The 17,126-nt window shown below is 35.3% G+C and overlaps 1 protein-coding gene across 13 annotated transcripts in view; it reads right to left on the reverse strand.

The window, feature by feature from the left end:
* The window catches only part of MCM9 (minichromosome maintenance 9 homologous recombination repair factor), a 133,371-nt gene that overhangs the window by 66,543 nt on the left and 49,702 nt on the right, over positions 1-17,126 (reverse strand). For all 13 annotated transcript variants that reach the window (XR_013381628.1, XR_013381627.1, XR_013381598.1 and 10 more), the window contains one exon: positions 6,486-6,660. Coding sequence is in view for 9 of the 13 variants with exons in the window: in XM_077901108.1 (XP_077757234.1) it covers positions 6,486-6,660 (175 nt within the window). In the remaining 4 variants the exon portion in view is untranslated. The remainder of the gene's footprint in view (positions 1-6,485; positions 6,661-17,126) is intronic.

Here is a 17,126-nt window from a genome sequence, read left to right on the forward strand (position 1 = left end):
GCCCTGTTTCCCCTGGGAATTGGCTGTTCAGTAAGTTCAGAGACCATAGGAACCTAAGCTCTGTTAGTACAAGGTAATTAAAAAATATCTTCACTAAATTGCTCAACAAACTCTTTTAAGATGGAGAAAATTTAAAAACAAACCATTGGAAATCATTACATAATACAGTTATGCAACATTTACAAACTATGTCTTAAAATGCATGATAAAAATTAAATAGTATAAATGTCTTTGTGAATCCAGAAACAGTTATATAGGGTGTGGAACAAATCAGAATGCCACCAACATCCACAACTGGATGAATAAAAACTAGTGTAAGGATAATAACTAGATGAGAACAAAGATGCTATAATTCCTGGAATATGGTAAATTACAGTTATCTGCAAATGAAATAGATATGCCAAAAAGCTTCAAAAAGTAAAAATTCTTACTTAAGTGTAAAGAAGCTGAAAGGCTAAAATATCAAGTCTGATCCATATCACAGTTCAAAGAGGTATTAAAGTCTGGATAGGGGATCCCTGGGTGGCTCGGCGGTTTGGCGCCTGCCTTTGGTCCAGGGCATGATCCTGGAGTCCCGGGATCGAGTCCCATGTCAGGTTCCCGGCTTGGAGCCTGCTTCTCCCTCTGCCTGTGTCTCTGCCTCTGTCTCTTTCTCTCTCTCTCTCTCTCTTTCTCTCTCTCTCTATCATGAATAAATAAAAATCTTTAAAAAAAAAAAAAAAAGTCTGGATAGTAGCCAAGACAAAGAGAAAGATTTGATGAATTTTATCTTGAAAAGATAATCATACAAATATTTACCACAATAATAACCATAATGTCAATGCCTTTTGTGGTACAATGGTTAAAAAAGTAAGCCTTTCAGAAAAGTTCTTAAGATCAAAGCATTCAAAGTGCTTTTTGTGCAAAACTCCCTTTTGTATGTGTATATTTGACAAATGGTTTATTTTTTTTAAATTTTTTATTTATTTATGATAGTCACACAGAGAGAGGGAGAGAGAGAGAGGGAGGCAGAGACACAAGCAGAGGGAGAAGCAGGCTCCACGCACCGGGAGCCCGACGTGGGATTTGATCTGGAGTCTCCAGGATCGCACCCTGGGCCAAAGGCAGGAGCTAAACCGCTGTGCCACCCAGGGATCCCTGACAAATGGTTTAAAGAAGAAGTAATTTAAAGCTGATTGAGAATGAGTAGCACATGTCTTCTGGCTGTAAATTTTCTCCCTTCCCAACAGGCAAAGAAATCCAATCTGAAAATTATTCATTAAAATTATTTCCTTTAGAAGCCGTCACTACAAGTTTAAAAAAGGGTTTTACTGATTATAAATGTATCATCTCCCCTGGCACTGTTGTTCCTTCCCATTTCCTTCATGTATCCTTATGTGGTAGTTTACTATCCAAGTCCATCACCAGCAGTCAAAGTGTGGGCCATAAACTTATACTTATTCTATATACTGCTACCCTGAATTAGGGAAGAGATACATACAGAAATAGTAAGAATTTAGAAATTTCAATAGCAATTTAACAAAGTGATTTCATGCCTGCTGAATCTAAAAATAAGGGGGATCCCTGGGTGGCTCAGTGGTTTGGCACCTGCCTTCGGCCCAGGGCGTGATCCTGGAAACCCGGGATTGAGTCCCACATCAGGCTCCCTGCATGGGGCCTGTTTCTCCCTCTGCCTGTGTCTCTGCCCCTCTCTCTCTCTCACTCTCTCTCTCTCTGTCTCTCTCTCTGTGTCTCTCATGAATCTAAAAATAAAATACATGGAAAAAATAAAAATTAAAAACACATATTTACATATTTTTTAAATTAAGGATTATCATGATATAATTTACATATAGTAAAATCCAACTTTTTTAGGTGCCTCTCTGCAGTCAATCTCTTCTCCTAATGCCTTATCCTTTGCAACCATTGATCTGATTTCTCTTCTTATAATTTTGCCTTTTCTAGAATTTTATATAGGGGAATCATAAACTAAGTGGTCATTTGTGCCTGGCATCTGTCACTTTACATAGCAGCGCTTTTCAGATTCAATGCTATTGCATGTACCAATAGTTTTTATCTTTCTAGTAGTATTCTACTGTATAAATTCATCAAACTGCTTATCCATTCACCAATTGATCGATTTCTGGGTTATTTTCAATCTTGAGTGACTATGAATAAAGCTGCTATAAGGAAAAAAAAAGCTGCTATAAGCATTTATGTACAAGTCATTTTTTGTAAATGAATATCCAAGTGTTCTAGCACCATTTTTTAAAAATGACTATCCTTTTTCTATTGAATTGTCTTGGTATTATTCTTGAAAACCAACTAACTTTATACCTGTGAGTCTATTTTTGGACCTATAGTCTCTTCCATTGTTCTATGTCTATCTTTACACCAATGCTACACTAGCTTGGTTACTGAAGCTTTATTGTAAATCTTGAAATAAAGTCCTCCAGATTTGTTCTTTTTCAAAATTGTTTTGGCTATGCTAGATCCTGTGGTTTTCCATATAAAATTTAAAATTAGCTTGTTGATTTCTGCAAAAAGCTTGCTGGGATTTTAATTGAAATTGCATGGATTCTACATATCACTTTGAAGAAAACAGATATTTTAACAATATTGTCTTCTGGTAAGTGAAACTTGGTATATATACCCATTTACTTAGGTCTTCTTTAATTTCTTTCACCAACGTTCTGAAGTTTTCATTGTAAAAATATAGGTTTCATATTTGTGGATACTATCGTAAGTGGTATGTTTTACTTCAGTTTCTAATTATTGCAGCATACAGAAATAAAAATTTTCATATAACCTTGCATCCTATGATTTTTAAAAACTCATTTATTAGTTCTAATACCTTTTCATTGATTCTTTGAGATCTTGTATGGAGACAATTATGTCATATTGACAGTTTTAGCTTCTTCCTTTCCAAACTGAATGTCTTTTATTTCTTTTTCTTACATTACTAAACTGACTAGGACTTTCACTAAATACTGACTAGAAGTAGGAAGACTGGACATCCTTAACTTGCTCCCAATCTTAAATGGAAAACATTTCACTTCATCATAAGGTATGAAATGTTTCTTTTAGGTTTTCCATAGATGACATTTAAACAGGCAGATGAAATTCTCTTGCTGTTTGCAGAAAATTTTTATCATTATTGGGTATTATACCAACTTTGCATTCCTGGATGATCTCCACTTGGTTATAATGTATAGTCCTTTTAATACACTGCTGGACTTAGTTACTAAAGTATTATTAAAAATTCTCAGGTCATGGGGCACCTGGCTGGCTCAGTCAGTAGAACGTGACTCTTGATCTCAGGGCTGTGAGTTCAAGCCCCCCATTGGGCTTGGAGCTACTTAAAAAAAAAAAGAAAGAAAGAAAGAAATTTTCATGTCTTATTGTTCATGCAGGATATCATCCTGTAGTTTTATTTTCTTGGAATATCTTGGTCAAGTTTTGGTGTTTCCATGGAACATTTTTTTTCCCATCCCTTTAACTTATCTATGTGTTTGAAATTTTTTTTTTCAAATCTTTATTCATTTATTCATGAGAGGCACAAAGAGAGAGGCGGAGACATAGACAGAGGGAGAAGCAGGTCTGTGCACGGAGCCTGATATGGGACTCAATTCCAGGACCTTGGAATCATGCCCTGAGCCAAAGGCAGACTCAACTACTGAGCCACCCAGGTGCCCCTATCCATTTGAATTTAAAGTCAGTTTCTCAAAGGTAGTATTTAGTTGGGTCTTGCTTTTCTATCCAATCTGACAATCACTGCCTTTTAATTGTTTATAAGATAATTAATATAATCATTGATAAGGCTGAATTTGGGTCTACCATCTTGCTAATTATATTCTATTTGTCCCATCTATTCTTTGTTCTCTTTGGTTCTCTTCTTGCATCTTTTTGTGTTATTTTTTATGATTTCATTTTATCTCTACCACTGGTTTATTAGTTATGTATCTTTTATTTTCTAGTGGTTGTTCTAGAGTTTACATCTTTAATTTCTTACAGTCTACCTTCAGTTTTTGTATCTATGAGGTCATGATAGTTGATCTACATTTTGGTATTGTTGTTAACTTTGCCCTCATTGGAGCAAAGATTTCAAATTCTTTCACTGTTGAGCTGCCATTACTTTTGCGCATGTTATAACCCAGTACTGGAAGATCATTCTCAGTATTTCTACTCTACCTTTAGCTTTCAGCAGTCACTGCACACGTGTACCACAGTTGAAGTCTCTAGTATCTTTCCATATTCCTGCACCTTCCCCAGTGATGGACTGCTTGTTACTAGGTGTTAGGCTTACTTGGGGGCCAGGTTCGGCTTTTGGTCTCCTAGTGTGAGGCAGGGTCTGTGAGCCTGCTTTTGGATGGGATGGGCTAGAAAGCTGTAGGCCTTTCTACCCTTCCCACAAGAGGTCATGGTTGGAGAGCTGTGGAGAAGGAGTTGCTGGTGAGAATTCCCCTTGGGTTTGGAGCTCCCAGTTATTCCAAACTAAAGCTAGCACATGATTAGACATCAAGGAATTTAAACTATTTTAGTTGTTTTTTCTTATTTGCTTCTATGGCAGCCACTTCTTCTAACGCTCTATTCAAAGGTGAACAGTTTGTGTGCCTCATTCTCCTCAGATGGGCTTCTCAAACTTTAGAATTAAGTTTCCTTGATTTCCTTATAAACTCAGCTGTTAGCTGTCTGATATGTTCAAAGAAAATTATGCTTTTGGGGGCTATTTGATTTTTCTTATTAGGATGGGAGTGATCTGCTCTTACAGTTTTCCACACCCTGGAAATGGAAGAACTTAGGCTTATGTTTTGTATGTCTTTGCTTTTTTATTTCATTTTCTAAAATAATTAATTTTTATTGTATTTTATAAAAATATTGTTTTGTGATGGATTGAAAAAGACAACAAAACTGGTCCCTCATCAAAGTGTGAAAATCATGGTTCCAGTGCATAAAGTAGTTATAGTTAGGACAAGATTGTCCAACCTACGGGTGCCATAAGTGAACTATTCAGCTATGGAACATTTTTTTTTGGAACTTATGACATATTTATGGATAGCAAAAAGATTCATACTAATTCACACCTAGCAGACAGTAGTTATTAGGAGTGGTTAATCAAATATTTTTACTCTAAAAAATTTATTCTGTAGCCCATCATATAATATTGCTATTTTTTTCTCTATCTCAAATAGATTAATAGAATTTGTCCCATTTTTCCCTGATGTGAGGGTTAATTTATTTAAGAATATTTCAAAACATCTCAGATTTTCTCTGGAAAAGGCACATCAAAATAAACCACAAAGTCTACCAATCAGCAAAGGTGCTAATTAAATGAAGACATGAAAAGAGAAAGTAGCCTTGAAGATATTTAGGAAACTATACCTCTAATTTCCCCTGATAAAGATTTTAGAAGCAATAATTATTTTAAAGTATGTTCTCATAACACTTTTATTATGAACCTATTGCTATGGTGCTCTTTTTGTCTATCTTGCCCAACAAAATAGCAAACACCTCAAGAATAGTGCTATATTCGTCTTCATACTTCTCAGTGTCTAGCACAGTGCCTGGCATACATCAGGCTCTTAATGAATATACACTGAGTCAATGAATATTGAATGAAATGAATAGTTCTAGTAATTGTTCTACCTAGCCTTTTCTTCTTTTTCTACAGGCTCTATCCTCTTTACCTCACCTCTTTTGTCTTTCCAAGCACATATAATTAGATCTCCTGGAATCTATATACACCAGCATCCTTTTTAATACCCACTACTGTTCGAAGACTCTGCTGGCAGCCCTACCTACCTCATCAAATAGGCCTCATACCTATAATAGTAGCAGAGGGCTGAGGTAGTTCTAGCTCTGTCCTTTGTTTGGATGACCCGGCAGCCTATTTGATGGTCAGCCTTCGTAGCCAGGTAAGTTTCTCATAACCACCTCAGGGAATGGGTGAATGGGTTTCTGTCTGACATCCCTATTTTTCCTCCTCAGTGGTCATATGTTGCAAGTGACTCACATACCTCAATGCCTAAACCTCCTTGAGTCAAAAACAGGCATTTCATTTTAGCTAATATAGTTTATGGTTTAGTTTTCCACATCCCGTGATCAACCTTCTATTAGGGTAGATAAGGAGAATGCCACTGAAAGCAGAAATTATGTTATTTCTTTTTGAATTTTTAAAAATTCCTAACATACTAATATGCCCATAGCAGATATACATTATAATGAGAGAATAAGTTGGATCTTGCATGAAAGCTCTTCATAAGTTTCCTTCACGAATTGAGTCAACTTACATTTATACCTTAGTTTTTCCTTTCACTGCCCCACAATTCACTTTTACTTCCTCATACACCTCCGTGGGGATGCTAATGTGTGTCTTGATGAGTGCACCTGATAACCTCTGATAAGACCAAATATACCTTGCAGTGCAATAAGGCTCACATTTTTCCATAATCACATATTAACTAATCTCATTATTCCCATAGACTTTAAAGAAAAGAAACTCTTACCCAGCCTTAGCCACACTTATAGTTTGTTGCTCCATTGCCTCGTGGATACTGGTTCTATCATGTTCTTTGAGGCTGTTAAACTCATCGATACAGCAAAGGCCTGCATCTGCAAGTACTAATGCCCCAGCCTCCAAATTCCATTCTCCTGAGTCTTTCACAGCAGTTACCGTCAGACCTAAGGAAACAAGCAAGCTATATTAACTTTTATTTTCAAAACCATGTCTTATACTTATGAGCGGACAGTACCTACATTTTAAACAAAAAAGAGTCAATGCCTTTATTTGTAATCTGTCAAGAATGAATTACATCAAAGAATGGGTGGTTCCCAAGGAGAGGAGGAATGGGAGGATGGGCAAAATAAGTGAAAGGAAGTAAGATGGACAAACTTATAAATGAGTCACAGGGATGTAAAGTATAGTATAGAGGATATAGACAATAATATTGCAATAACTTTAAATGGTAACAGATAGTAAGTAGATTGATCATGGTGACGATTTCATAATGTATATAACTGAAAAATCACTGTATTGTATACCTGAAATGAATATAATATTGTATGTCAACTATACTTCAATTAAAAAAAAATGGATGGCATCAGGACAACTATTTCTGGTTTCCAGGCACTGGAAAGCCTCAGAAGATCCTATGTTCTGAAAATATAAGATGTGTTATTGAGTATTTTATAGCAACCAAAAATCCCCAAATTTTCTTTCCTTGGTAGGTACTCTCACTGAATAGAAGGAGCAAACAGATCTTCTGAAAAGAGGTTCTGTATCATATGCTGTTTAAAAAGGCCTATAAGGGGGCAACCCCGGTGGCGCAGCGGTTTGGCGCCACCTGCAGCCCAGGGCGTGATCCTGGAGACCCTGGATGGAGTCCCATGTCGGGCTCTCTGTATGATGCCTGCTTCTCCCTCTGCCTCTGTCTCTGCCCCTCTCTGTCTCTATGAATAAATAAATAAAATCTTTAAAAAAAATAAAAAAATAAAAAGGCCTGTAAGTCCAAAGACAGAAAACAGTAGATACTAGAGTCCAATGATGAAAATGAAAAGTTTGTTCCCAGTCACAGTGTGAGAAAGAAGATTCCTTTAATATGTTTTTTTCTGAATTTGATTCATCCTTTATACCACAGTGGTCAAAAGCAAAGGCTTCGGGGGCACTTGGCTGGTTGGCTCCACTGGTTAAGCATCTGAGTCTTGGTTTCAGTCCAGTTTATGAATTTGGGCATCATGAGATGGAGCCCCACAGTGGACTCCACGCTCAGTGTGGAGTCTGCTTGAGATTCTCTCCCTCTCCCTCTATCCCTCCCCCCACTTGTGCATGCATGTAAGCACTCTCTCTCTCTAAAATAAATGAATGAATGAATTTTTTTTTTTTTTAAAGCAAAGGCTTTTGAGTCACACAGACTTGGATCTGAATCTTGGATCTGTCATTCTGGTTGTCCTACCGTAGGCAAGTTTCCTAATATGTCCTGGCCTCTATTTATTCATTTATGAAACAGGATAACAATGGAATGTATCTTATAGAGTCTTGGATATTCGAACAGAATATAATAAAACTCTTTAACAGGTGTATGACATATAATGAGTACTTATTTTATGATAACCATTGATAAGCCAGACTGACCAAGAAAAAAAAAAAAGAGGAAAAACAACTTACAAATATTAGGAATGAAGGGGGATATCCCTATATACCCTACCAACACTTAACTGGTAGTAAGGAAATACAATGAACAACTCTATGCACTAAGTTTGGTAACTTAGATGAAATGGTCAGATTTTTTGAAATATATAAACTGTGAATGTTTATCTAAATAGGAATAGATAGCTTGCATACTCCTATACCTCTTTTGAAAATTGGCTATATAGTTAAAAATCCTGCAACACATAAATCTACAGACTGAGATGACTTCATGGTGAATTCTACCAAACATTCATGAAAGAGATAATACCAATTTTACAAAATTTTCAAAAATACAGAAAAACAAGGAACACCTCCCAACTCATTTACTATAGCTAGCACTATTAAGATACCAAAACCAGATAAAGGTATATTAAAAGAAAACTACAGACTAGTATCTCTCATAAACATAGACGCAAAAATCCTCAAAAAATACAAGCAAATCAAATACTTAACAGATTATAAACAAGTGGGATTTATTTTGGGATTACAAGGTTAATTTGACATTCAAAAATTAAACAAAATAATACACCACATCAATAAACTAAGGAAGAAAAAGCAAATGACCACCTCAATATATTCAGAAAAACACTTGATAAAACTCAACAATTATTCATGATTTAAAAAAAAAAAACTCTCAAAAAGCAAAGAATAGAGGGAACTTCTTCAGTCTTATAAAGGGTATTTACAAAAATCGTACAACTAACATATTTAATTGTAAAAGACTGAATGCTTACCACCACACCCACCCTCATTCCCAAGATCAAAACAAGGCAAGATGTGCTCTCATCATTCTTATTCAAAATCTTTGTGGAGGTTCTAGCCAGTAAAATAAAGGAAAAGAAATTAACAACCATCAGATCAAAAGGAAAAAACAAAACTTTATATTTTCAGACAATATGATTATGTATGAAATTCCAAAAAATGTACAACAAAGCTACTAGAACTAAGTGAGCATAGCAAGGTTGCAGGATATATGTCAATATATAAAAATCTGTCATATTTCTATGTACTAGAAAAAAAATTTTAAACTCCAATTAAAAATAATACAATTTATAATAGCACCTGAAAATATGAAATACCTGGGCATAAATCTTTAAAAATGTGCCTTGAGTTGAAGCCCCATGTTGGGTGCAGAGATTACTAAAAAAATAATTTTAAAAATAAAAAATATGCAAGATCTATATGCAAAACTACAAAACAGTGATGAAAGAAATCAAAGACAACTAATTAAATCAAGAGATATTCCATGTTCATGAAATTGAGAAACTCAGTATTTTAAAGGTGCTTCCTCGGGCAGACCCGGTGGCGCAGCGGTTTGGCGCCACCTGCAGCCCGGGGTGTGGTCCTGGAGGTCCAGGATCAAGTCCCACGTCGGGTTCCCTGGATGGAGCCTGCTTCTCCTTCTCTTTCCTGTGTCTCTGCCTCTCTCTGTGTGTCTCAATAAATAAATAAAATCTTTAAAAATAAATAAAATAAAATAAAATAAAATAAAATAAAATAAAATAAAATAAAATAAAATAAAATAAAATATAAAATAAATAAAATAAAATAAAATAAAATAAAAATAATAAAATAAAATTTAAAAAGAAAAAAAAAAAAGAAGGGGATCCCTGGGTGGCTCAGCGGTTTAGTGCCTGCCTTTGGCCCAGGGCGCGATCCTGGAGTCCCGGGATCGAGTCCTGCATCGGGCTCCCGGTGTGGAGCCTTCTTCTCCCTCCTCCTGTGTGTCTGCCTCTCTCTCTCTCTGTCTATCATAAATAAATAAATAAATCTTAAAAAAAAAATCTTGATTTAAAAAAAAGTAAAAATAAAAAAAATAAAATAAAGATGCTTCCTCAAATTGTTCTATTAATTGTCCCTAAAGATTCAATGCAATTCCAAGCAAAAAAAAATTTTTTTAAAGATTTATTTATTTGAGAGAGAGAACACAGTAGGGACGGGGTAGAGTACAGAGGGAGACAGGGTCTTCAGCAGAGTGTGCGCTGGGCATGGAACCTGATAAGAGCTTAATCTCAGCACCCTGAGATCACTACCCAATAGGAAACCAAAAGTCAGACTGTGCCACTCAGGCGCCCCCTCAAAAAAATTCTAATGGGATTTTTCTTTTTATAGAAACTGACAGAGTGATTCTACAATTTATATGGAGAAGCAAAGGAAATTGAAGAATCAAACCAAAAAACAAAGTAGGAGGTCATGATTTAGTTTCCACATTTACTACAAAGCTACAGTAACCAATTCAGTGTGGTACTAGAAAAAGGAGAGACAGAGAGAACAATGGAATAGAGTCCAAATACAGGCCCACACATATCTGGTCAAGTTATTTTTGATAAAAATGCAAAAGTTATCCAATGAAGAAAAGATAATCTGTTCCACAAATGTGTTGGAATAATTGGATAGCCTTATGCAAAAAGAAAAAAAAAAATCAACCTTGATCCATACCTCAAATGTGATACAAAAATTAACTGAATGAAAGAAAAGATCTAAATGAAAAATATAAAACTTATAGATGAAAACTCATAAAAGAAAATACAAGAGAAAATCTATGTAAGTTCTTCTGTTTTCCAGTCCAGCATTTAAGGAGCTCAGAGGTTGCCACAAGTTGCCACTTGTTTAATAATAAGTAAAAACCTGAACAAACTGGAAAATCAATAATTCTTCTAAGATGCATTAGAGAAATGAGGTCATGAGGCAAACCAATGCCCTCAAAATTAGAAAGATAGAATCACAACTTACCAGAGCTGATACCTCCATGGGAACCAGTAATGGTATAAGAAAACCTGAACTGTAATTGATGAATTGCTGGAGGCTCAGTGTGGATAACTCTCAGAATTACAATCTCCATTCATGGGGGACCCTCACACTTTTGTGAGTTTTACCTCCAAGAGCCCTCCCAGGTTAAGTATCACATTAAGTATCAGCAATTTTTCTCTGAAACTGTAAGCAAAGAGATGGAAAGTCTACGAAAAAAATTTTTTAAAAAATTATAGAGGTCAAAAACACTGTAAAATAAAGGAAGAATGCCTTTGATGGGCTCATTAGTGGACTGGACACGGCTGATTAAAGAATCTCTGAGTGTAAAGATAGTATAAGCTTCAATGGAAACTTCCAAAACTAAAAAGCAAACAGGAGAAAAAATGGAAAATAACAGAGCAGAATACCCAAGAACGTGAGACAACTACAAAAGGTTTAATATAAATGTAATGGGAAACCAGAATGAGAAGAAAGAGAGAAAGGAAAAGAAGCAACATCTGAAGCAATAATGACTAAGAATTAGTCATGAATTGATTAATTAATGTCAGACAACAAACCATGGATCCAGAAAACTCAAGATAACACTAGACAGGGCAGCCCCGGTGGCGCAGCGGTTTGGCGCCTCCTGCAGCCTGGGGTGTGATCCTGGAGACCCGGGATCGAGTCCCACATTGGGCTTCCTGCATGGAGCCTGCTTCTCCCTCTGCCTGTGCCTCTGCCTTTCTCTCTCTCTGAATAAATAAATAAATCTTAAAAAAAAAAAAGATAACACTAGACAGGAAAAATGTTTTTTAAAAAACTACATGTAAGCCTGTCATATTCAGATGTCAGAAAATCAAACATAAAGAAAAAATCTTGAAAGAAATCAGAGGAAAAATTCAACTTACCTGTAGTGGAGCAAAGTACGCAGGTAACAAGAGTAGAATTAAATATTCAAAGTATTGAGAGAAAAAAAACCCCACTAGTCTAGAATTCTGTATCTTTTGTGAAATTACCTGCAAAATGAAAAAAAAAAAAATAGACTTCCTCCACAAAAAAAATTTCTCCAGGTAATTTGTTGCCAGGAGACCTGTCTTGCAAGAAATGTTAAAAGAAATTCTTAGGGAGAAGAAAGTGATATAGGTCAGAAACCCAGATCTACACAAAGAGACCTGGTTGGCTCAGTTGGTAACTCTTGGTTTTGGGGTTATAAGTTTGAGCCCCACATGGGCTGTAGAGATTACTTACATAAATAAATAAACTTTAAAGAAAGAAAAAAAAGAAACTCAGATCTACATAAGGGAGGAACAAAGGAAGACTAGGTAAAACTACTTCTATTTTTCTTATTTTTAATTAATCTAACAGATAGTAGTGTGTTAAAAATAACAGCAACAATGTATTCAAATATGTATGCTTATATATGTTTATGTTCAAGTAAAATGAATGAGAGCAAGAATATAAAGGATGAGAGGGAGGTATTAGAAATATATTGCTGGTTGTAAGGTACTGTGCTACCTATGAAGTGGTACAATTGTTATTTGAAAGTGGACTTGGGTTAATTGTAAATATATATCGCATACTCTAGAGCTACCAATTACAGGACTAAAAAAAGAAGTATAATTGATACACTAAGAAAGGAGAAAAAAATGGAAGCATATAAAATGCTCAATTAAAACCATAAAAGGCAGAAAAACAGTGGAAGATAAAAACAGGAACAAACAACAAGGGCAACAAATAGAAAATGCTAACAAATATGGCAAGTATTAATCCAGCTATATCAATATTCACTTCAAACATCTATAGTCTAAATATACCAGTTGAAAGATTATCACCGTTGATGAAAAAAGACCCAACTATATATTATCTATAAGAAACTCACTTTTATTTTTATTCCTTTTTTGAAACCCACTTTAAATATAAGGACATACAGATTAAAAGTAAAAAGACAGAGACAGATATATCATGCAAACACTAATCCAAAAAAATATGGGAGTAGCTATATTAATTTCAGACAGAACAGATATTAGGGCAAGAAAAATTATCTGGGAGGCAGAGAAGCATTACATAATGAAAAAAGGGGGTCAAAACTGCAAGATGATATAACAATCCTTAATATTTATGGGCCGAGGAATATAAGAGGTAAGAACTAGTGGAACTCAAAAGAGGAGTAGATTATAGTTGGATACTTCACCATCCCTGTATCAGAAATGGACATATCCAGCAGGCAGATAATCAGAAAGGCCGTAACTGAACTCAAAATTACCATCAATCAACTGAATATAACAGGCATCTATAAACAACTTTATCCAACAACAGCAGAATGCATTTTTTCCTCCAGCACCCATGGAATATTCACAAAGATAGATGATAAAACACACCTTAGTAATTTATAAAAGAAATCATAAATCTTCTCTCAGACCATAATGTAATTAAATTAGAAAGCAATAACAGGAAGACAACTAGAAAATCCCAAATTATGTGGAGATTAAACAACACACTTTTTAAAAAAAATTTTATTTATTTATGATAGTCACACACACAGAGAGAGAGAGAGCCAGAGACACAGGCAGAGGGAGAAGCAGGCTCCATGCACCAGGAGCCCGATGTGGGATTCGATCCCAGGTCTCTAGGATCGCGCCCTGGGCCAAAGGCAGGCGCTAAACCGCTGCACCACCCAGGGATCCCAAACACCACACTTCTAAATAACATATGGCTCAAGAAAGAAATCTCAAGAGAAATTTAAAAATGTTTTAACTAAGTCACAATAAAAACATAAGTTATCAAAATGTGTGGGATACAGGGAAAGCAGTGCTTAGAGAGAAACTGATGGCACTAAGTGCATATATTAGAAGAGAAGAAAGATCTAAAATCAATAATCCAAACTTCCACTTTAGGAGACTACAAAAAGAAGAGCAGATAAAATCCAAACCAAGCAGAAAAAAAGGTAATAGTAAAAATTTCAGCAGAAATCAATGAAATTGAAAACAGGAAATCAGGGGTAGTCCTGGTGGCGCAGCGGTTTAGCGCCACCTGCAGCCCGGGGTGTGATCCTGGAGACCCGGAATCGAGTCCCACATCGGGCTTCCTGCATGGAGCCTGCTTCTCCCTCTGCCTGTGTCTCTGCTTCTCTCTCGCTCTCTCTGAATGAATAAATAAATAAATCTTTAAAAAAAAAAAAAAGGAAACAGGAAATCAATAGAGAAAATCATTGAAACCAAAGGGTATTCTTGACAAGATCAATAAAATTATAAGCTAAGAAAAAAAAAAAAAAGAGAGAGAAAAGACACCAATTACTAGTATCAGAAATGAAAGAGGGGGGCATCACTACTGATCCTATGGACATTAAGCAGGTAATGAAGAATTATTACAAACAACTTTACGCCCACAGTTTGATAACCTAGATGAAACAGACTAATTCCTTGAAAGACATGCTGCTAACTCACAGGAGAAGAAACAATCTGAATAGGGTCATATCCCATAAAGAACTTGATCAATAATTAATAACTTTCAAAAACAGAAAGTACCAGGCCCAGATGACTTCACTAGTGAATTCTACTAAACATTTTTTTTTTTTTTTTTAATGATAGTCACACACACAGAGAGAGAGAGAGGCAGAGAGGCAGAGGGAGAAGCAGGCTCCATGCACCGGGAGCCCGACGTGGGATTCGATCCCGGGTCTCCAGGATCGCGCCCTAGGCCAAAGGCAGGCGCCAAACCGCTGCACCACCCAGGGATCCCTCTACTAAACATTTAAGGAAGAAATGATACTCATCCTCTACAGTTTCTTGCAGAAGACAGAAATAGAAGTAATACTTCCTAATTCATTCTATGATACCAGCATTATCTCCATACCAAAATCCAACAAAGACATTACAAGAAAACTACAACTAATGTTTCTCATGAACAGATATAAAGATCCTCAGTAAACTATTAGCAAACTTCTACTTGCTTCAGCAGCACATATACTAAAATATTAGCAAATAAAATCTAACAATGTATAAAAATATTATACACCATGACTCAGTGGGATTTATCTGAAGTGTGTAAGGCTGGTTCAACAAGCAAAAATCAACTGATGTTATCTATCAAACTGATAGACTAAAGAAAAAAAAAATCACAGAGCAGACTCAGAAGCCCATTAACAGAACAGATAATGAAATTGTTACATATTCATACTGTGGAATAAGACAGCAATAAAAACTGAAGTACAGCTAAATAAAATACAGATAAAATATTACAAACATAATATTGAGCAAAAGAATATTCTCTACAATTTCATTACTGTAAAGTAAAAATATCAGGCAAAAACAAAATAGTGCAAATAGACCTGACCTACAAGAAATACTAGGGGAATCTTTCAGGGTGAAATGAAAGAACACTAAGACAGTAATTCAAGTACACATAAAGAAATGAAAAACACCAGTACAGTTAACTACATAGGTAAATATTAAAGATGGTATCAATGTAATTTTTTGATAACTCTCTTCTTCTGATTCAAGTAAAAACTACAGAAAGCAAAAATCATAAAACTGTGTTGACCAGCTTAAAATGTATAAAGATGAAATTTGTATGACAATAATAACACAAAAGAAGGTGGAGGGAACAGAATTACATGGAACAAAAATTTTATATACTATTAAAATTAAATTAGTAGTAATCTGAACTACTTAGGTTTTAGATTAAGATGTTATAAGAACCACCAAGATAATCACTAAGAAAATAACTCAAAAAATACAGTACAAGAAACAAAAGGGTATTAAAATGATACACTAGAAATTAAGCACAAAAGAAGGCAGTAATGGAGAATATTGCAACAAAGACATAAGCCGTATAGAAAACAGAGTGGAAAATAAGCATTCATAAATCCTATCAGTAAGTACATTAAATGTAAATAAACACTTTAATAAAAAGCAGTTTGTAGAATGAATACAAAGACTTGATCCAACTATGTACTGTCTAAAAGAGACACACTTTAGACAGTAACCAAAAGGGGATTACAGTGGCTATGCTAGTATCAGAGAAATATTTTAATACAATTAAAAAAATACATTAATGTGAGAATAGCATTCACAAGTGAAGATATAATCACACTGGCTTTTGCACTAGTTAGATAACATCTACAGCAGAAGTCAGCAAACTATAATCTGTGGGGCAAAATCTGGCCCAACCACTTGTTTTTGTAAAAATAGTTCTTTTGGAACACAGTCATGGTCATCATTTACTTACTGTCAATGGCTACTTTCACACTACATAGCAGAGGAAAGTAGTTGTGACAAACAATGTATGACCCTCAAAAATCTAAAATATTTATAGCTGGCCTTTTACAGAAAAAAAAAAAAAGGTTGCTGACTGTTAATCTAGAGTACTAATGTTTACTTTGGGGACATCAAATTTTAAAAGAAATACTAATAAAAAGAGAAGGGTAAACATAATAAAGAACAAGGAAATAATGTCATTTAAAGACTAATTTACGGCACAGGGTACGATTAGCCTGAAAGAAAGATTTAGAGAAGAGAAAATAATTTTTACGTATTTAGAAAACTAGCTTTTAGAAGAGAAATTAGACTAATTGGGAGTAGCTTCAAAAGAAATAGAATAAAGGATAAAAAGCACATGATCATCTCAACAGAGACAGCAAGAGCATTTGACAAAATTCAATATTTCTTCATGAAAAAACAACAAACTAGGAAGAGGAGGGAACTTCCTCAACCTGATAAAGGGCATCTATAGAAAACCCACAACTAAACATCATTCTTAATGGTGTAAGACTGAATGTTTTCCTGCTAAGATCAGAAACAAGATAGGGATAGTCACTCTTGCTTTTTTTTTTTTTTTTTTAAGATCTATTTATTTATCTGAGAGAGATAGAGCACACACGTGAGGAGGAGGTAGGGGCACAGGGAAGAAAGCATACTCTCCACTGAGTACCAAGCCCCACACTAGTTGGATCCCAGGACCCAACCTGGAGACCAGAACCTGAACCTAAGCCAAGAGCCAGGAATTCAACCAACTGAGCCACCCAGGTACCCTACTCTCACTATTTCTATTAAACACTATACTGGAAGTTCTGGAAAGGGCAATTAGGCCAAAAATGAAATAATAGGCATCCACGGGGGAGGCAAAGAAGTAAAACTATCTCTATTTGCAGATAACATAATCTTGCATGCAAAAAATCCTAAGGAATCCACTAAAAATGTATTATAAGTAATAAATGATTTCAGCAAGGTTG

The sequence above is a fragment of the Canis aureus genome, chromosome 1, assembly GCF_053574225.1.
Source record: "Canis aureus isolate CA01 chromosome 1, VMU_Caureus_v.1.0, whole genome shotgun sequence".
Classification (NCBI taxonomy): Eukaryota; Metazoa; Chordata; class Mammalia; order Carnivora; family Canidae; genus Canis; species Canis aureus.